Source organism: Hordeum vulgare, chromosome 3H, assembly GCF_904849725.1.
Source record: "Hordeum vulgare subsp. vulgare chromosome 3H, MorexV3_pseudomolecules_assembly, whole genome shotgun sequence".
NCBI lineage: Eukaryota > Viridiplantae > Streptophyta > Magnoliopsida > Poales > Poaceae > Hordeum > Hordeum vulgare.
Genome location: NC_058520.1, coordinates 611,714,187 through 611,736,316, shown reverse-complemented (window position 1 = coordinate 611,736,316; position 22,130 = coordinate 611,714,187). Strand labels below are relative to the sequence as shown.

At 40.2% G+C, this 22,130-nt stretch overlaps 1 protein-coding gene across 2 annotated transcripts; it reads left to right on the top strand.

Moving 5' to 3' along the window:
* Positions 1-1,862: 1,862 nt before the first annotated feature.
* LOC123445649 lies at positions 1,863-16,656 on the top strand. 2 transcript variants are annotated; one of them, XM_045122663.1, is made up of 15 exons: positions 1,863-1,933; positions 3,384-3,572; positions 3,701-3,962; positions 4,200-4,422; positions 4,508-4,631; positions 5,788-5,976; positions 6,604-7,011; positions 7,150-7,170; positions 7,253-7,308; positions 8,379-8,433; positions 8,536-8,922; positions 9,270-9,404; positions 9,561-9,724; positions 14,963-15,031; positions 16,274-16,656. In XM_045122663.1, the coding sequence occupies exons 2-15, from the start codon at positions 3,408-3,410 to the stop codon at positions 16,320-16,322; spliced, it is 2,307 nt and encodes a 768-aa protein (XP_044978598.1). In that variant the 5' UTR covers positions 1,863-1,933; positions 3,384-3,407; the 3' UTR covers positions 16,323-16,656. The 2 variants fall into 2 exon arrangements, 1 of the variants encoding a protein (XP_044978598.1); XR_006631131.1 differs by lacking the exon at positions 1,863-1,933 and adding an exon at positions 11,440-11,581 and having other exon boundaries at positions 3,314-3,572; positions 16,274-16,359.
* Positions 16,657-22,130: the final 5,474 nt, after the last annotated feature.

Here is a 22,130-nt window from a genome sequence, read left to right as displayed (position 1 = left end):
AAAGTACTAAGTAAACCACACCTACATATGCAAACTAAGAGTTAATTTAAGCTCAAATTGCATATGAATCAAATAAACTACCACATATAATTACTCCCAAAGTAAAACCCACAAATCGCTATACTTATAGAGCATTGCAAGAGCTAATCTAGCAATGAGAGATAAAAGGACAAAGTTGCTAACCTTTACGATCACTTAAATGGATGGGGGGGGGGTCTTCAAATCTTGATAAATTTTGGGCAAAATGAAGGATGACCTCGAGCTTTGGGGAAGAACAGAGAGGAGAGGAAATGGAAAGAACAGAGAGCTCGACAGCGGGCTGGACGAAGGGTTTATATAGGGAAACCTTTAGTCACGGTTCATGACACAAACCGATACTAAATGTGAGCTTCTAGTACCGGTTCGTGCCACGAACCGGGACTAAAGGTGCTAGTGGGGCCCCAGCTTGACACTAACCTGCCACTACCCCTTTAGTCCCGGTTCGTGTCATGAACCCGTACTAGAGGTTCAACACGAACCGGGATTAATGATGCCCCCCCCAGCCGTTGGACCATCGGTGCCGGTCCGTTTACAAACCGGGACTAAAGTATCTCACGCAAAGTAGTTTTTCTACTAGTGTATGTAGTTACATGAGATTGTATGAATTTAAGATATGCTAATTGAGATGTCTGAGAAGAAATTTAAGGCATGATCAGTCGTAATTGTAAGGGTTAGATGATGAAGTAAGAGACCGGGAATGCACCCGGTGCACCCGCACTTGTTATGCTACCGGTGCACCGGGTGTCATAGAATTTATTAAAAAATCTGAAAAAAATCTAGCATGTTAGCGCAACATCAATGTATGATGTCACAAAATTTTGAAATAATTTTTAAGATATAAAAATTATAAATTTGACATCAGTGTGATAATGAACCAAATCTAAAGTCCGAGTTATGTTGTGTACTATTCAGTGTTGAATTTGTCATTTTTGTTTGTCAAGTTATGTTACGAATTTTGATTCGAAATTTTATGACAACCTACATTAATTTTCTGTGAGTGTGCTAGTTTTTTTTTTAATTTTTTGAAACATTTTAAAAATACAATGTAAGTTCGGTGCAACGGTAGCACCACAAGCTTGCATTTTCCTGTACGAATATCTCTTTGGTGTGGTTGCAAATCTTTGACTACCCACTCAGTACACTGCTGTCTGGAGGATGGCTGGGATTTAATAGGATCAATGACAGCAACATCTCTCTTGTTTGGAAACATCGCTTTGTCTTGAAGATAGAGGGTTTACTGTGCAGGATACCTGCCCCTCCAATGTAAATTATTCTGATGCTTTTCCCAGCTGGATGGACATTCGTGCGGTTCTTTTTCCGTTGTTCAATTATGCACATTTGTTGATACAATTGCATGATGATGGCACTGTCAGTGCTACTAAGCTAGGGGACTGTGTTCCAAAACTGAGGGCTCACACTGCAATCTGTAATAACGTGTTGGAAAACCGTAATGCCTGAGAGCTAAACTGCTTAACTGCAATGTCTAGGTGGCCTGATTGCCAAATATCCTAAACAAGAGCGCTATAACGAAATTTACGTCGATTTATCGGCATTTGCGTAGAACCCGAGGGCTGAATGAACAAATGCGAGAGGATAAGGTTTCTTTTTGAGGGTGAAACGATAAGGTTCCTCCAATTCTTATCCCGTGCGTGCGTGGTGCGCCGCTGTTTCCTGCTTAGCTTAGCGACAACGCTCGCCGCCGTGTTGCCGTGCTCTCCTGCCGCCGCCGGGGAAGGAGAGCCACCGCGACACCTTGGGCATCGCTAGCGGAAGGCTGAAGGCCGCCGTTATTTCTGCCGCGGAAGGGGGCGGCGTCAGGAGGACGCCGTGGCCGGGCTGCGCGGCGGCTGTGCTCTCCGAGTGGTGGAGGACGCCGTCGTCGCCAAACGCCGAGGTACGAGACGACGGTTGGGTTGGACCATTGAAAAAAATAGTGCCCTATAGCGCTGTTAATAGCACGCCATAACGCGTAAGAAGTTATCTCGTCAAATAATCAGTATATAATGTCTTGTTAATATAGCAATTTTTTTGGATTGGACACACCCATTGGCATAATAATGACTGTTCACTAATGATGGTTTGTAATTAGTGTAAAATTACATGTCATAATTCTAATCCTAACAGATTAATCTTCCCACGTAATAATGGACTTCTTAATTGTTTTGAGGATGCTCTGGAACATATATCCAGATGCATGTTTCATCGTGGCAGCTCTATTCTTACTGAATTTTTTCTAACAACTTGTTATATGGTTGATCTGTTTTTAGTACTCCTTCAGATAGTGTTGAATAATTAGAGCATAGTTACGGATGTTTCTTTCTTACCGAAATGAAGTATTCTATACGATATTTGTGGAGTATCATACAAGGTACATACTATTGCTAGAGTTGTTTTCAAAAATAAAATATAATTGGTAGACTTGTCTTCAAAACTTATTATTTTATTTATCCAGCACCTACCTGAGAACGAGGAGAGAAGAGGAAACGTTTGCCTTAGGGTATATGCAGAGATTGTATGTACATGCTACCACCGGAGGCCTTGGCAGAGCCTATTTGACACATCAACACGACCAATAACGTGTACTCGCAGTGGCGAATCTTGAAAGAAAATGAAGGGGGTGTATGTATAAAAAAGTCAAAAACTCTCAATTCTTTGGTCCAAATAAGGTCATTTTTTATAGAATAGCAGTAATTTTTCTTCTCCAATTTTTGAGAGGGGGCTCAAGCCTATCGAAGCCCCCTGCTAGATTTGCCACTGTGTACTTGTGCTTACCGCTGTTAGCTATGGCGGTAGCCCGCTGTCAGGAAAGATGATGGTAGCAAAAGGGTTAGATTCTAATATTTTTAAAACGGGGTTAAATCATGCTAAACTTTGATCAAAGAGTCAAAACCGTGAATTTGGTTGTGTGGTGGCTGTGGTGTGCCGTGCATGGAGGCACTATGGTGTGCATGCCTATGGCTGACTGCAGCGATGGATAGCTCGGTAACTAGTGAAAGAAATAGGTTGCCACTGCCAGAATGACAAGTGGATCCCACGCGAGAAGGAAAGCGATTCTGACTTTGCCTACTAGCTTTCGAGACTCGATCTTTTTTTGGGAGTGCATTCCATATAGGTTTTGAATACTCAAAATTTGGCAACTCTGCTAAAGTGGCCCTCACATATATACAACTGCTTTTATTTCTTATTTATCTCCTGTCACTAGTATATCATAATGTGCTGAGTTGGCATGAGCTATTCGATGATGTTATGTATTTATTGAGGATTCCTTATGTAGGGGTTACTGAAAAGTGATGTCTCTTCTAATTTCCTCCTGAATAAATAATGTGCCTGCTCTCTTTCTCAAGCGGATTGTGGTGCGATAATTGCAAATGGATATTCAGATGATTCCTTCTACAGTTGAGGACTTGGAGTCCATGGTCATCGATGAAAGTGCAGAACCGAAGGCACTACCATTATCACTTTTGGATGAAATCACATGTGGTTTCTCTGAAAAGCAGGAAATTGGCCGCGGTGGATTTGCGGTAGTTTATGAGGTACGACGACTCTCAATAGCTAATTGGCAGCTTAGCTGAAAATTCAAGTTGATGTTTTCTTTTTTACTTGAAAGTTTTTTTTGAAAAGAACTTCAAGTTGATGTTAAGGACACACATTTTGACGACAGGGAAGCCTTCTGAATGTGACGGTGGCGGTGAAGAAGTTGACCAACCTGCATATGCGTGATGCGCCTGAGGTGGAGTACAACCGAGAGGTTGAATGCTTGATGAGGGTGAAGCACAAAAATATAGTGCGATTTCTTGGATATTGTGCTGACACACAAGGGAGTATTGCAAGGTTTAATGAAAGAATAGTCATGGCAGATGTACAAAACCGTTTGCTCTGTTTCGAGTATGTACCAAATAGAAGCCTCCGTGATTATATAACCGGTAAGACTAAAATTTCCTTCACTAAAGTTCATTTCACACAAATTACTTTGACGTATACACATCCTATGTACAATTTGAATATTAATGTCCTGCTTGGATGATGGATATTTTTTTGGATAAACTTTGTAGTTACTGAATACAAAAAGCACACCAAAAAAATACCCATCATCAAAATAGACCCTAGGATCTTCAAATATACAAAATGCTAAGCCCTTTTTTCTCTTGTTATCTTTAAAGATGCATCTCATGGACTCGAATGGAGAAGGCGTTACCTAATAATTAAAGGGGTTTGTGACGGTTTAAATTATCTACATGAAAATAATATTGTTCACCTGGATCTTAAGCCGGAGAACATACTGATGGATGAAAATATGAATCCAAAAATAACCGACTTTGGACTTTCAAGGTGTTTTGATGTAGATCAAAGCAAGGCTCCAGCTACAAAAGTAGTTGGAACAATGTAAGCTAGTTTAACCTCTAGAAATGATTCTTGTTTTTCAACTCCCATTGTGCATTAATTGATCAAACTGTATATTTTCACGCAGGGGATACATGCCACCGGAGTTCTACAGCAGCCGCGTGATCACACGCACACATGACATATATAGTCTCGGTATAATTATCAGCGAGATACTAACTGGCGAGAAGGGGTATCATCAAACGGAGGATGTATGGGCAATTTATGTCATGTTTGAAGATAAAAATGCATGATTGATGGAAAAATTATCTTATACTTTCGTTGACACTATCATTTTTCTGGATGCACGATATATTTTGTGCACGAACTTTAGTAGTGCAAAGTAGAGATTATTAGTCCCTTAAAAATATAACCTAGAAGCAGTACACAAATGCCCAAGTGATGGAGGATCAGGAATGAATGTAGTCCATCACGAAGCCTAACAATACTTTAAAATGCACACAAACAGCAATAATAGATGCAAAAAAGTATATATAGCCATATAACTTGCCATATTCAGCATGTAGTTTACCTTTTCATTTCTGCTTTGCTTTTATCAAATGTCAAAGTGAATTTTACTAGATCTGATTAATTATGCAAGCGTACTTGAACTTTTGGAGAATTTTCCTTTTTAGTTTGAGACTCATGAGTTGAAATGGGTTTTCATATAGCCCCCCCTCCTAATCCATGTAAAAATCCTTACAATATGTAGCATAGCTCTTAAAATTTTTGTGCATGTGTCTACTATGGATGAAAATACCGTGAAATCACTGTCCTTTATTTCTTTTGTAAATTGTATATTTTATTTCTATATCTCAACGTCATCATTAATTTATTTATTGCTTTTTCCGAGAAACACAATACAAACGCATAGTCGCCCCTATGAACACAAGTACACACACCCTGCCTCAATGAGCACTTCTAGAGCTTGAAATTAATCCAGAAAAATGCGGGCACCTTTGCCAAGTCTATGATTTGAACACAGGTGTGCTATTTTCACAACCAGGAACCTAACCATTCTATGCTTAATTTTGCTTCTCTAAATGGTGTTTTTCTTTTCTTTAGATGATGCAAGATAGAACTCTCCTGGTCTCTACCACGTAAAAATGTAAAATGCAACCAATATTTTATACATCAATGTGCTCTATGACACTTGAAGAAAATAACCATAAGGCTAGTAGGATCTCAAAGTTAAATTTGAGATAATGCATTGAATATCTCTAAGTCTAGTGCGCGGAAGCCACATCTGATTGGCTCGTTGGTGTATAACTCCCTGATAACATCTTCCAGCAATATGCACGACAACACAAAAAGGTGTTGCTAGTTTATCTGTTTCATCCATTATGGCTTTGATTAACATTTTTGCAGGTAGTTGATAGTTGGAGGAAAAGGTTGGAGGTATCAAACGAAGCTTGCGTGTTGGAACAGATACGGTTGTGCGCTAACATAGGGATAGAGTGCACCGAATATAACCCAGCGAAGAGACCATGTAGTGTACAAGATATAATAGACAGGCTTGAGGAAACGGAAAGTGCGGACGAGTCATCAGCCGAACAGGTATGTTAATAGCAAGATCAAGTAAGTTTATGTTTGTTTTAAAAAAACAAGTTTATGTTTTTTTTTACGGAAGATAAGGTGACTTACAATTGGTTGTTCAAACGAATAAATCTTGTGTGCTCAAATCTGTTACGTGGCTAACCATATCCAATATAAGGTTGTATCCTAAAAATGACCACAAACAAATTAATGTTAATTTTATGCACATGGACACAAGAGGTACTGCCTTGCCACAAAATTTCTGAATTCTGTTTATTCTAAAACAAAAATACAAGGTAATATATAAAAACTCAAAAGAAGATTTTTCCGGTGTCTCTGTCCTGCAATATAAAGCTTGTTTTACAATTTGTTGTGAAATGTATGCTTGATTCCCTGCAAAAAAGAAAAGAAATGCATGGTTAATAATCTGGTGCCTTTATCTAACCAGATTATTAAATAATTTTTTTGCGGGTGCGATTATTTAAGAATTTTTAAACACTATCTGGTGATCTTTGGATGAGGATAATGATGTAGGGGCACCTAGAATAGTATGGGATACACTGGATGAACAACTTCACACACCTGAGTTATGTAGTTATGCTTTGCTAACACCAGTTAATTTACCATGTTGGTTCTTCCTGCATGCAGATGAGTTCACCCATGCCCACTGTGCGCGGGTTGCTGCATGTCCCTCAGGACCAGCTTCGCTTCCCCTTGTTCGATCCAGACAAGGATGTCTTCTCCCCAATGCGCCTAACTAACAATACAAATGATCATATTGCCTTTAGGTGTTTTCCAAAATTCCCGGGGAGTTTCATCGGCAAACTCTCGAAGCTTTCTGGCATTGTGCCTCCAAGGTCCACTCGCACTTTCCTTGTATGGATGGAAAAGCAGCCGCCAGAGAACATAGAAAAAATTGACATGGTCCTAGAGAGTTGTGTAGCGCACAAGGCCATAGAGAACATGGAGGACAACTTTTTGCAGGAAATCAGAGAACAAGTTGGAGGTAAGGTGCATCAGGTACCTCTAGTGGCAGTTTGCAACCCAGCGGGAGAGGTCAGTAGTTTATGATTATAATATTTTAGGTTATGTATCATTTGGATGTCACAACCTTGAAGTTGGTCTTGTTCGGTATTTATTCCCTGTTTTAACATTTTGTTTTTGATTTGATGATGTGTGTTTGTTATCGGGCAGACGATCCAGTCACAAATAAAGGTGATTTAAAAACTTCATCTTTCCGTATTATATATTATCATTTGGGATGACTACATTGTCTTACCAAGTATGATTTCTTCAGATCATATGCCGCATGGATTTCTTGGTTGCAATGGATGTACACCCTACAGAACCATGGTAAGTCGTTGCTTCTAGTGATATCATGTATAGTATGAAATATAGTAAATGCCCCTAAAATTATTGTTGTTACACTAGTTACCAATTTAAAAATCTTGTCACACTTTATCTCTTTCTTTGATCTCATTTGTGACAATACTAGTTATCCCCTTTTTGGATTATTCCCCAAAATTTGTTGCCACCCAGCCACGGATGCAGTGCCTATGACATTTTTTGGTAAAGATTAGTAGCTTTAGTTGTTGAAGGCGTGGTAGGATTTTTTGGTTTGTTTTACTAAGCACCTCCCCTAAACACCTTAAATTGTACAACACATTAGGTGCTATCGGTGGTCTTCTACACATTGGCTTCTATTTCCAGCCACTCTGCTGCAGCCAATGTGGTGTTGTGCATGTGCTGGTGGTCCAGTGTGGTCCTTGGGCATGGTGGATGTGCTGGTTGCTGCACCCCGTACGGCTTCACCTTCCTCTATGATAGGGGGCATCGACGGACCTCTAGTCAGGACATTGTAGACTTGGATGACATCTAGAGGCAAGGACAACCTCCCAGCAGAATAGGGAGGAGTGCTACTGCCAGCGTTTGTAGAAACTAGGAGAGGGAGAGGGAGAGGGAGAGAGAGTATTGTTTTATATTCGCCGGACAACCTCCCTCTTATCCCCTATTTTTACACGTGAGGTAAGAAGGTAAGAGTTAATCAGGCCACTAATTAATGAAATCAACGATTAAGATCTATTACATACTCTTACCTCTCATGTGAAAAGTGGGGGTAAGAAGGAGCATGTTAGAACTGCTCTATTCGCCGAGGATCGACCGCATTGGCAACAGCAAATACCTCAACAATTTCATGCCTGAGGCCGACTCCCATAGTTTATAAAATTAGCTAAGGCCGATTTTACAAGTTTTATGGCCACCCTTGATTTGTTTCTACGTTAGAGACGCCCTTATGCTACATGAGAGCTGAAAACCAATAAAACAAAATAATGGGTATTGTATATGTGAAGTATCACTAATAAGAGCTGAAAATCATGAAATATTCTCCTACATTATTTAATTAACTATCTTGTGTCACCCAGGGTTTTGGTGGGTCAGTACGATGGGCTTGTCTCCATATGGAACTATGAAACCCAGGTAGGTATGCATATAGTGGTGGCCGCTTCCCACTTGCATCGTGTATGCACTAAATTGAACACATGTTGTAGTATATTTGCTGATCTATTTTTTGGATGATAGAAAAAACTGACGGAGGTGAAGATCGTTGAAGGTCCCCTTGTTCGTTCGTCCATATTCATAGCGCGAGAGGACTGGATTGTGGCCGGTGATGGTCATGGGGTCATCCACGTGCGATCGTGCAAGACACTGGGGTTGGAGGAGGTCAAGAAATTCAAAGCTCACGATGGTTGGATCCAAGCACTGGCGGTTCACCCCAGCCTCCCACTTATGGTGTCAGGAGGATGCTATGAAGGCTTGGTCAAGCTTTGGGACTGGGGGAAAGACTGGACGTGCCTTCGAACGTTCAAAGCGCACAGAGACAAAGTTGAGGCACTCCAGTTTAACCCACAGAATGATACCCCTGACTGCGTCACTTTTGCCAGTGGCGCCCCGGATGGCAAAGCAATGGTTGGTATACACTCCTTTCCTTTTTTAAATATAAGTCTTTTTAAAGATTCCACTACGAACTACATACGAATGTATATAGACATATTTTAGAGTGTATTCACTCATTTTACTTCTTATATAGTCTCTAACAAAATCTTTAAAAAGTCATATATTTAAGAACAGCGGGAGTAAATATTTATATTGTACTCCCTCCGTAAACTAATATAAAAACGTTTAGCTTACTAGTTTAGTGTTCTTAACGCTTTTATATTAGTTTACAGAGAAAGTATATAGCAACACAAATTTCTTCTCTGTCCGTTTATTTCATTTTCGGACTGGGGGCTTTAGTTAATGCGTGAACTTTGCAGATCTGGGATATCAAATTAACCCCTCCAATCGCCATGTTAGACTGCCAGATGGAACAAGTGATGGATCTCGATTATTTCCTTCCGGGTGGTAATGAGCAATACATTATTACAGGATGTATAGCTGGGAATACTCGGGTACGTGCGACGAGGTTACTAGCTAGCTACTTCCTCCCGTAAAGAAATATAAGACTTTTTAGATCACTACAGAGGAACTACTCTACTTCAATCATAATATAATGCACTGCTTGGAGCACACCGTAAATTAAGTGGTTTCTCACTTTTTTCTTACAGATCTGGGATTTGCGGACACACAAATGTGTTCGAGTAATCAAAGGAACCAGCATAGGTTCTGCCGGCTGCCGTGCTCGTGTGGTATATCGTCACCCGGACCCTCAACTGCTGATTAGAACTTTCCAGGACGAGAGCCTTGGTTTGTGCAACACCACTACCTTTAGGTATGGAAGTACTTAAATTACCATGATTTTACGATTTTCATACGATATGAAAATGACATAATCTTCTTAATTAGTTCTAGCCCAACATGCATGATGTGTTTTGATGTAATGTAGTATCATCCCACAAAAAAACTACTATATAGTATCACGGTGTCGTACCGAAAAAAGTCGCATATCAAAAAGCGATCGTACAACATTGATCATACCCTTTCCTCAGCTGAAATCAATTCTCACACCTCCTACTTTGCATTGCTCCTAAAACTTCACTTAACTTTGGGTTCATGAGCCACCAGCTTACGACCGGCCCATCATAACGAACGAAGCAAACTGCCTCTGACTAGAAAAACAAGACATACACATATGGGAAGATTCAAACCATGAACTAAAAAACTAAAATGTGTGTTATGTGTCACAAACATTATGCCGTTAAATTCATATCCGAAATAAATCTGGGTTATGACTTATTGGCCTAACCGATGGTGAAAATTAAATCTCAAAAAACTTGCACACACTTTTTATGTAGTTAGAGGGAGTAACGAACGAAGCAAACTGCCTGTCCAAGATTTCCAACATCACATTTGAGAACCCCCCCCCCCCTGCGTGTGCGTTAAATATATACTCTCTCCGTTCCTAAATATAAGTCTTTAAAGAGGTTTCACTAGTGGACCACATACAGATGTATATAGACATACTTTAGAGTGTAGATTCATTCATTTTGTTTCATATGTAGACCCTTAATGAAATCTCTTAAAAGACTTATATTTAGAAACGGAGGGAGTAGAAAAGAAAAATAAGACGGCCATTACGAATGGATGCCCTTGATTGCATGATATGAAGAACAAATGGTCAAGACTGCTCTGCACAGTGAGGCTATGAGACCTCACAGATGGCTAGAAGTTCTTAGGGCATGTACTTATTTTAGGAGTGCCACATAGGATAAATGATGAGGTGGAGGAGAGAGAACTTGAAAAAAAGTCTTTGTCTTCTCTTAAGCACAATATGTCTCACCATATTTTTAGGTATAACTAATTATAGAAGATAAGACTATGAGATGACCTATTGTAGACTTTCTTTTTTATCATCTCTAAATTACATGCAAGATTTAAGATAAAACTATCTTATCAATCATTGTACATTGCCCTTAGAGATTTGACGGATCCCAAAATCACTAATACAAGGTATTATGGTAGCTTTTCTTTGATTAACAACTAGCACACTACGTACCTATTTTTGCAAACAATAGATGCACTTGGAAATAGCAAAAGGATGTACGTGCGTCAAAAGGAAATACCATCAGCTAAGAGTTTGAAATAACTGATTCATTCCAAATAAAAAAGAAATGCACAAATTACACTATGAGGAGGATTGTAGGTGTTAGCTAGTACTGTGTACATGTTAGTACATGACTCAGTCATTGCTTCGGTATTGTCATTGAAGAGGGCAGCGATGAAAAGTTCGCCTACGAACTGGTCAAAATATAGATGTTTACAAAAATGGCAGCCATCCAGTCCATCTTCCGCATCCTATTTGTAGATTTTGTGTCTTGGAGTCACCGTTGTGAATTTGACACGGCTAATCTCTATAGTAAATGGAAGTAAATTATTTTATAAGACGCTCTTGTATTACTCATATATTGGGTTCTCAAAATAATGCTAGAGATAGGTTGGCAAATTATGCTAGAGTTGAGAACATGACCATGACTTGGCTTGGCTCAGGTCCCCTGAAGTCTTAGAGATTGCGAAGCAAGATTGGAATGAACCTATGATTGAATAATACAAGGTCGTTTATTGCAAAGAAAAAAAGAGAGGAGGAAGACGAAGGAAAAATACCAGTACTACCATTAATAGAATTGTAGAGGTGAGCTGCTTTGAAAATTGTAAACTTTTCTAAGGTGGGTCTACCAAGAAGAGGAGTAATATTTCTATTGGGTCTTATAAAATAATTGAAGAACCAAACCTTTCAACACTTTGTTTCCTTCTGTTTGACATTCCCTTTCCTCCTAGTAAGTAGTTGGAAAACTCTTATCGAAAAAATGGTAACAACCATCTAAACATACTTTTGTTGGTTTTTTCAAACAGAATTAATCCCATGTTTTACCCCCAAAGTTTGCCAAATTGACAAGTTACCTTTTTGAGTCAATTCTCAATTTATACCCCTAATTTAGACATTTGTACCACATTTACACCCCGCCAACATAGCATAGCCCCCTCCCCCCCCCAAATTGGTGCTGATTTGGCACGCCACACGGGTGTTATCATCATTATCATCATCATTATTATTAGTATTATTCTTTTATTTATTTCTTTCTCTTAGTTTTCGTGAGATCTAGTTTGCTCGGAATGAACCAAACCATGTCCGCGCCACACCGATGGGACACGACCGACCTGGTCGAACCATGTCACACCCACGCCCGACTCATTCAAATGAACGAAGATGCTATTTGGTAGCATGACTACGAGCTGCTTGGGCGCACTCTCCTTCGAGGTCGTCTGCTCGTCAAGGCAGAAACGGGTATCTCGTTAGCGATGAGTCCACTTGTCACCGAGCAGCATGAGGCGGCACACAATGTCGCTATTGGTCATGCTGTGCTCGACATTCTTTCGGTGGAGGATGACAAACTCGTTGACGGTCGGGAAAGGACTCACGCCCTCGACGATAGCATGTCGGGCTAAGGCGGCGAGGGGCATCTCGTGCTGCAGCGGTGGTACAGGGATGAGAAGGCGTTGCGGTGCGTCTCAACCATCGGGTCAGGTATGGTGTGATCGTGTCCAGTGCGATCGATCGATCAGGCAGCGGCAGCAACACCAACATTTAGGCCTCCTTTGATTTATAGGATAGAAATTTCATAGGAATAGAAAAAACACAGGAAGTGAGATGACATGCATCTCAATTCCCATAGAAAAAGAAATGTCATTTGATGCATAGGATAGGAAATTTTCTATTGACTCTAGGGTCATGCTTTTTCTTTTCTTTGAAATGTGAAGGATCGATTCCTATCCTACATAGGAATAGGAATAGGAATAGGAATAGATTCCTATCCTACATATGAATAGGAATCCATTCCTACAAACCAAAGAGATCCACAGGAATTTTTCCTTTACAAATCATATCCTTTTACATTCCTACACATCAAAGGAGGCCTTACTGTTTTTGTTCTTAGAGCAACTCCAATGTGCCGACCCATTTCGTCCGCGCTTGTCCGGTTGGGTCGTGGCAGACAGAAAAGTCGACCCAACGCGCCGACCCAAACGGACGCGCGTTCGCTTGTTGTCCGCCTGCCGACCCATTGCCGGCCCATTTTTTAGCCTGATTTGTGCCGACACCGACACGAGACGGACGCGCGGCGGTCGCCTACTCCTCCCCTAGCCCGCGAGTCGGTGGCGCATTGGTTATCCTCTCACACCCATATCGAGAGCAAATCCTCGCCCGCCAAAACCGCGTCATCGTCCCCACCCATTTGTCAGTGCCGGCACACCTCCCCCAAATGTCGCCACCTCATCGCCAGCACGGTCGCGCGGCCGGGACTTCTCCAGGCCAGCCACCTCGTCCAAGGGAGGCACGCGTCTCTTCGTCGGCCAGCTCATTCGACGTCGCCTGCAAGTTGTTCGACAGTTTGTGAAGGTACAAAATGGACTCCGTCGACGAGTTCTTTTCCACAGTTTTCTTTGCGACTCTGATGATTCCTCGTCCGATGATGAGGAGGAGATCTTAGCTGCCGTGTTGGTCCATCACCACCTTAATAGCCAGCTGCCATTGTTCCATTGATTGAGAGAGCGATAATTTCCTTCTTTGGAAGCACTACTTTGACACAACCAATCCGTTGTTCAAACATCAGAAATTCCGGCGGCGTTTTCGTATGGCTAGGCATGTTTTCAACCGTATTAAAGAGGGGGTGATCGGATACGATAACTATTTCGAGTGCAAAGGGGACGCCCTTGGAAAGATTGGCTTCTCATCTTTTCAGAAATGCCCTGCACCATTGAGATGCTAGCATACGGCGTGCCCGGTGATCTCGTTGATGAGTATGTCCGTATGAGCGAGTCTACATGCCTAGAGTCCATATACAGGTTTCACAAGGCTGTGACTACTGTGTTTGGTCCTGAGTACTTGAGAGAGCCTACTCCTCAAGGTACATCCCACTTGTTGGCGATGAATGCCATCAGGGGCTTCCTAGGGATGTTTGACAGCATAGACTGCATGCACTGGGTGTAGAAGAACTGCCCAAGGGCAGTATAAGGGCTATGTCAGGGCTTGCACTGTCATACTTGAGGCCGTGGCCTCACAAGATCTTTGGATTTGCCACTCTTTTTTCGGCATGGCCAGATCACATAATGATATCAACGTGCTTCAACGCTCGTCGGTGTTTGCAAGGCTTGCGGAAGGCAACAACCCACCGGTGAATGTTATCTTCAACGATCACAATTACGACAAAGGATACTACCTGGGTGACAGTATCTATCCTCAGTGGACCACTATTGTGAAGACAATCTCCGACCCTGTTGGAGAGAAGAGGAAAATTTTTGTCCAAGAACAAGAGAGTGCTAGGAAGGACGTCGAGCATGCCTTTGTTATTTTGCAATCTCGATGGGGCATCGTTCGGTACCCTGCTAGGACTTGGAGCACCAAGAAGCTGTGGGAGGTGATAACAACTTGTGTGATTATGCACAATATGATCGTAGAAGATGAGCGCCGGAATGTATCTACGATTAAGGTTTTCAATTTTAGGATGAGAATGTTGTGCCTGAGCATGAAGGAGCGGCGAAGCGACAATGTTTGAACAGTTCGTTCAATTTCATTATGAAATGCGTGATTGGGAAACTCACATGCTGCTGCAAAATAATTTATTCTATTTTTCAAATTCAAATTCAAATTCCTAAAAGATTCATGTACAATGGATGTAATTATTCTATTTTTCTGTCCATTTGCAAATCTAGCCCGTGCAGCTGCACGGGTTAATGACTAGTATCCTGTAATTAGGTTGCTTCTCTACTAAAACTATATGTGATGAACCCTCTTATATTAGATTTTACATAGTAATGAACATACTCTTATCCAAGTAATAAGATAACAATTGCCATTATATTGAGTCATAAACATATAAAAAAATCATCGTCTCCAATTTTGCAACTTACTGTATCATCAGCATTAAGAACAACATCACGGGCTTCACTTGAGGACATAGGTTTTTAGTCTATCAAATGCTTTTTAGAAGTTACAACTGACTTCATAACTTTGCAGGTATGCAGAATCAATTAATTTTGGACTGGAGAAGTGTCGGAATATAGTATATGTTAAGAGCATAAGAAGGTAAATGAAAAATACAATTTCCTCTAGTGTTTTCGACATTCATTTTAATTTGTACCACATTTATCATGTGGGAATGAACATGGAACACATATAAGATTAAGGGACTATATACAATGTATATAAGTGTGTGTGTGTGTGCGCGCGCGCACGTGCGCGCTTGTGCGTGTGGGTGTATGTGTGCCCCAAAAAAAAGGTAAGGTTCTGTTTTACGTTTCTTTTTTCATCCACCCTTTCCCTCCTCCACTCCACGTCCTCCATTTCTATTTTACTGATTTTCTCAATCAATTATCCTTCAGAACTGTCTCACCTACACTACGTTTGTTTGGCTTATAACAAACAAAGTCATATTTTGTTTGGTATGCCAATAAGTACATATTCGACCATTCACTAAAGTTTAATTTTTATATGTAACAATATTATTAATAAAATGGTAGGTAAATCATAATGATTGCGCATACAGAGGTAGTGGTACAGATCACAACATTCTATTTACCATATATGATATATAAGATAAGAGGAAGATTAAATTGATGGTACCAAAGCATGATTTGATTAATTAATTATTGTGTATTCTTTGGAATATAAATTGAGAACTAGGTAAAAATATAATAACGTGATTGTATCGTTATTGTGGTTCCCAAACACATTATAAAACCAGTTTTGCACATATTATATTTTAAGTGGAACATCAACTAGTAAATTAGTAAAAGCTGGTTGGGCAGTCGGGATTATGATAATCCACCGTGAGGCCAAACAAACGACTTTTGCTCCTTGCAGACGTGCCTTTCGTTTACGTGTTGATGCAATTGTGATGTGAAAGCAATCTAGTGACAAATATTGTATAACGAACGATAGGTAGAATCTTTAGGATATTTGAACTGAATACATGCTTTTATCACTTACCTTTGAAATCAAGCACAGTTAAATTCTTTGGTGATCAATAGCTTCTTTGGCACTGCAAAAGAAGCATCATCTATCCATGCTAGTCCCCATATGCTTGTGGACAACATTAGTCTCCGTACCTTGAATGACATCTTTAAAAAGTTTTCTGCAAGCCCTCAAAACATTTGTAACGTTGTATATTTGTACCATATTTTTTTGTTACATCAATCTGTAGCAAGCAGACAAGAGTGGTTGTTTTTTTTGCCTAACAATATATATGCCTTGTAGTGGAATTCAGAAAATATATGTGGTGTCATTTTCAATCCTTCGAACTTTTGAGCAATTCTTTATATCTTGTAGTGTTGTGATTGGATTTACAAAGGGGCTGGCAATCTTGGAAATCAACTAAATTTCCATGTTGGGGCAAAGAGGATGGGAGTATCGAACTGCAAGTGGAAACAACTGATATCTACTCACTTGCTTCATAAACTATTGTCTTCAATAATTTCAAACCTTTCTATCACGTTGGTTGATGCTGAACAGTTGGTGATGCTTTTGGTACAATTCAGACTGATGTAATGCACATATGAAACCTTTCTGTCATGTTGTTGATGTACTGCTGGCATTGTTGCTATGCTGATATCGTGTTTTTAGGACGATGAAGATGTTGTGTTCTTATATATGGCGCTATCAACATGGATATGATGTTGTTATGATTGATATGATGCTATGAAAATTGATGATATGATGTCTACATATGATGTTGATTGATATGATGCTTTTACGATTGTTAATACACTACTACATAAAACGTTAGCGGTGGCGTGCCAAAAACCACCAATATGGTACCACTATTACCAAAATACCGATGGCGTGTGGGGCCCTTACTTTATCGGTGTTTGACATACTCGTGGTGTGACACTATTCACTCACCATCAATATGCAAAATAGCAATGGCATACATGCCACATCACCATTATTCACTAGTAGTAGCAATGTTAACATAGCCTCCCACGACACCACTAATTATTTATTTAAAAATAATCATTTATATAGTTCATCCATGCATCCAAATATTTATGCATTCATCCATATATTCAAATCAGTTGTACAATTCATACATTGATTCATATTTGTTAGATCTAAAATTTGGCTATCATTGTCGTTACCATAGCCACATGTTGATGTCATGTGATGTGATCATTCCTATGAGAGTGTAACATAAGCACACCCAGATGTACAACTTCGTATATAACCATCAAAACGAGGAAAGAGAGAATCATACATAACCTATATTTTAGAAGAAAATCTATACCTAATGTACACTCCCTCCTTTTTGGTTTAAAGGGCTCGTATCAAAATTTTCAGATTTCTATTATATTAGGCTCACTTTAGCCCAGTTGAGTTCAAAATCTTTGAGTCTCACACCATATTTAATGAGAGTGAGGGAATTAGTAGTCATGCATGCATCTTATTGTACATGCAAAATGCATGCGAATCCAATGAGAGGGAGGGTGCTCCACTTATTGGCTCGAGAGTTGACTACGCGGGGAATATTTTATTGGACAGTTTTGTATCCACAAAACTCATGCCATCCACTAATAATCTATCTTAGTTGATGAGATTTTAAATTTGAGCCCTCTAAATCGAAGGACAGGAAGATTTCTGATTTGAGCAACTCACGGCCGTTTGAGGAACCTAGTTGTCCAGGCTCCTTGTCTTTCGATCACTAGATTGCATTTAGATGTATGCAGTCATAATGGGTATGTTTGTTAATGGGTTATTCAATTATAAACCCCTAATTAAAATAACGATGACATACTCACTAATTGAATGTCATAAATATGCCCCCCACACCATGCATGGCAACGTTCCATGTTGATAGATATAATACTCCCCTAGTTCCTAAATATAAGGTGTATTATTTTTTATGAAGTCAAAGTTCTCTAGCTTTGATCAAGTTTATAGAGAAAAATATCAATGTGTAGAATACCAAATCATTATCACTAGATTCACAATGCAATACATTTATACTAGTAGAGTGCCCGTACATTGTCACTAGCTTTTAAAATATTTTGTTGGAGTTATATAAACATGATGCATGTTAAATTTCACATAAAGAAAAGATAATACATGCATAATTGATTAATAATTGAAGCCTACTTCACTTGGAGTGTAAATTGATTAAAAAATGTCAATTTGATCATGTAAACATATAGAGTGACGATCTAGCTAAAATTTGTTACAAATTAAAATCTATTTCACGCGCTTAAAAAATTCTCGCACAATATAAAAATGTTCTTAAACTACATCAACATGAAATTTGAGTATGTATAATAAAAATTTCTTCCTTAACTCATATACTTATCGTACACAAGCCATATATGTATTTAGTATGAATACTTTATTGGAAGGTCTTAAGTTGTGTAACACCCATGTGTTGACATGGACAAAAAACATATAAAAATTGATTAGTGAGCAAAGAGGATTTGCTCAAAGGATCGTTAGTTCTACTTCACATATTGCGACCATGATACATTTCAAATTTCATATATTTTTTGTTCAAAGAATGTTCAGCTAAGTCGAACATGGATAAAATACCGACACCTTCATCTCTATTGTTAAAGCATGGTCGTATGGTACCCACGTCTCCACCCCTTTCATAACATCCCCACCCCATCAATTGTTTTCCAACCAAACCCATCTTTCGACGCATGAACAAGAAGTCATAGAAAACTGACCACCCATCATGTCGTTGCTTCTCCCTGGTTCGACACCCACACAGACAATTGCTCCTCCAGCGTCGCTCTTGACCACACCTCCCATATGATGATGCCTCATCTCGCTCCCTCTACCATCGAGACGAATTGACCCACCATGTCTTGGTCTCAAGGTCCATCACTAGTAGAAAAGAATCCATTTGTCCCGGTTTCAGATGCCCATTAACCCCGGTTCTTGAACCGGGACTGAAGGATCGGGACTAAAACTTCAAATCTTTAGTACCGATCTGCTTACCAACCGAGACCGAAGGGTCTCCATGTGGCCGCTGCGGGTAGCCCGGGCAGGAGGTCCTTTAGTCCCGGTTGGTCACATCAACCGGGACAACATGACATCCACGCGTTAGCATCTGGCCGGAGCTGGGGTTGGTGGGTTAATTTAGTGGTTTAACTTTTAGTGTATTTATACGCCGTTATACAAATTTTGATACAGTACCAATTAAGAGGTTGTTATATCATTATGTTCATAATAAATTATTATATCATTGTGAGGAAGAAACATGGATTTTGTTCATCCAAATGAATCAAAAGTGATCAAAAGTTGAATTAGTAGGAGGACGATCCTACTAATTCAACTTTTGGTCACTTTTGATCCATCCACATGAATCTAATACACTTTCCTTCCCCCAATGATATAATAACCAATCATGATCATAATAACAAATCATCATGATAATCATGATCAACATCATCATCATATTAATATAAAAACTCTTGCATCATATCATCACCAACAACACTATAGCTAATAATATCATAGTTATTATCATCAACACTATTTAATCATCATTTTCTTCAATGAGACATCAGATAACAAGTTGGTCACTAGTCATAATCACAACTCCTCCTCCTCATCATCATCAACTATAACACATTGTAGCACATAATAACACATTGTATCTAGGACCTACTCCTCTCTCATAGGACCTACTCTACCCTCTCTTAGGTAGAATATCATAAAACAAGATAGGCCCTGGCTGTCCATTATGGAGAATGGAGACCATCGTGTCTCCAATTCTTGACATACGCACAATGTTGCTTCCAAGTAGCTCTCTACGATTGACCATACATTTTTTCCAATCTTTGATTGTCATTTCATCGGTTTTAGAAATCCGATATGGACATGAGTGATGCAAATACATAGGTTGACCTGACCGTGCTGGCCGTACGTTCATAACATCAAAGCGACCTTTTGGAAACATTAGATTAGGCACACAATCATTCGGCATTTTCTGTTGAAAAACATAGTAATAACTTTATAGTTAGCAATGTAGTTTAGTTTTACAAGAATTTATGCAAAAGATGCACGGATGTCGCAATAGTAGAAAATCTTACCATGCAATCTCCATGCATGTTACCGTAGTTCACCACGTGCACTAGTGGCACGTATTAACCATAATGTGGAGGAGTTTGATTATAGCTATTGTAATTGTCAAGATCATCAATAAATGCGACAAGAAGATTTTTCTCCTTATAAGTTAATTCTGCTTCATCATTGTAGTAGTAGGTTCTGTCTACCATCTCCCGTACATTTTTTGAAGAATGAAAATAAGCTCTCAATGGAAATAAGTTGTCAACTATTTTTAAATAAACAATATAAATTACTTAATAAATATGGTTGAGAAACTCACATAATGGTAGAACTGGAGGCGTCTGCACATCGACCCAGATGTCGATATTACCTTTAATTTCATCTTCCGAAAGAATATCAAAGGTGATAAGCATATTAGGCTCAAATGCATAAGCCTTGCATAGTGCTACCCAATTTTTGCATTTAAAAAAGGAGTAGGTGTCTGCATTGTAAAACTTTACGGCAAAAGTATAACCATGCTCGGTCCTCAAGTGAACTCTCTTTACCTCCATAGTTTTTTCAGTACTGAAACCAAGCTTATCCAAGACATAAATTCTTGCATGGCAGGGGATACGCTAGTAGAATAGAAAAAAATAAAAATTATAAGTTGAAGGAAAATAAGTTATGCTTAATTCCGAAAAAAGACTTGTCGTTGTGGCTTACTGTATCCACTTCGAAGTCCTCATCCAGGATGATGCTGAAGCGCCTATCAACAACTAGGTGAGGCGTGTCGCACAGGCCACGCTCGTCTTGGCAGTATTCACACATAGCGAATTTCCTTCTGTCGTCATACATTTCCTATGTTCATAGTCGAAACATTTAAAATTGATCGAGCACTAGGAGGTGTTCCGTGCAATAACATACACACATCAAATAAATGACATATAACTCATTATCATCTTACTCATTTAACAACTCATGAAAGTCATACAAGGAGCAACGACAAACCGAAAGATAACCGACATTATCACTAATAGATCTCGAATATTATCATACAATATCACAAATAAAAATCCAGTTGACGTCTCACGGTGCAGGCGGTGGCAACCCAAAGATAAGGAACCATCACCATCACTTAATTTGTAACTTAATCTAATCTAAATATTCTTATAATTTCTATAACTTTATTTTCTATTGTAACTTAATCTAATCTAAATACTTTTATAATTTTTATAACTTGTGTCACATTTGGGAGTTCAAAAATGTACCCAACATATTCTAATAAGACTGAAATACACACATGTATTCGCAATTAGACTACGTCTCCTCACACATGGATTCGCAAATAGGGAGATGGAGATGGACGTGCTACCGGTGCGTCGACGGGAGGCGACGGTGGGCTTCGGAATGACGACGGGCGACGGGCGACAACGATGACGACAATGGGCTCGGGGGCTACGGCGACGACGGCGACGGCGACGACGGGCGGTAACGGGCGACGACGACGACAGTGATGGCCTCGGGGGCGATGACGACGACGATGAGCTCAGGGACGACGACACGCGATGGGCTCGGTGCGACGACGGGCTCGGGGACGACGGCGCGCGATGGGCTCGGGAGCGACGGCGACGATGATGGGATCGGGGCGACCACGGGCTCGGGAGCGACGTCGACGGCAATGACGGGCTCGTGGAGGAGGCGCGGGCCGGCGGCGACGGGCTCGGGTGTGACGACGACGACGAAGAGAGAACGAGGGGAAGTGGAAGTTGGTGGAAATTTCGACAACTCCCGCAATATACGAATACCTTTGTTTCCGGTTGGTGGCTCAAATCGGGACCAAAGCAACACTTTAGTCCCGGTTTGGTACATGAACCGGGACTAAAGGTCAATTTCGACAACTCCCGCAATATATACGAAAACCTTTGGTTCAGGTTGGTGGCACCAACCGGGACCAAAGCCACACTTTCGTCGGCCCAAAAGGGCAGGAAGAAGAGACCTTTCGTAACGGTTGGTGGCTACAACCGGGACCAAAGGTCCGTATTGGTCCCGGTTGGAGCCACCAACCGGGACCAAAGTGTGGTGCTGCCCGGGGCCAAACGTTTAGTCCCACATCGCTAGCCGAGAGAGGTAGTGATGACCCACAAGTATA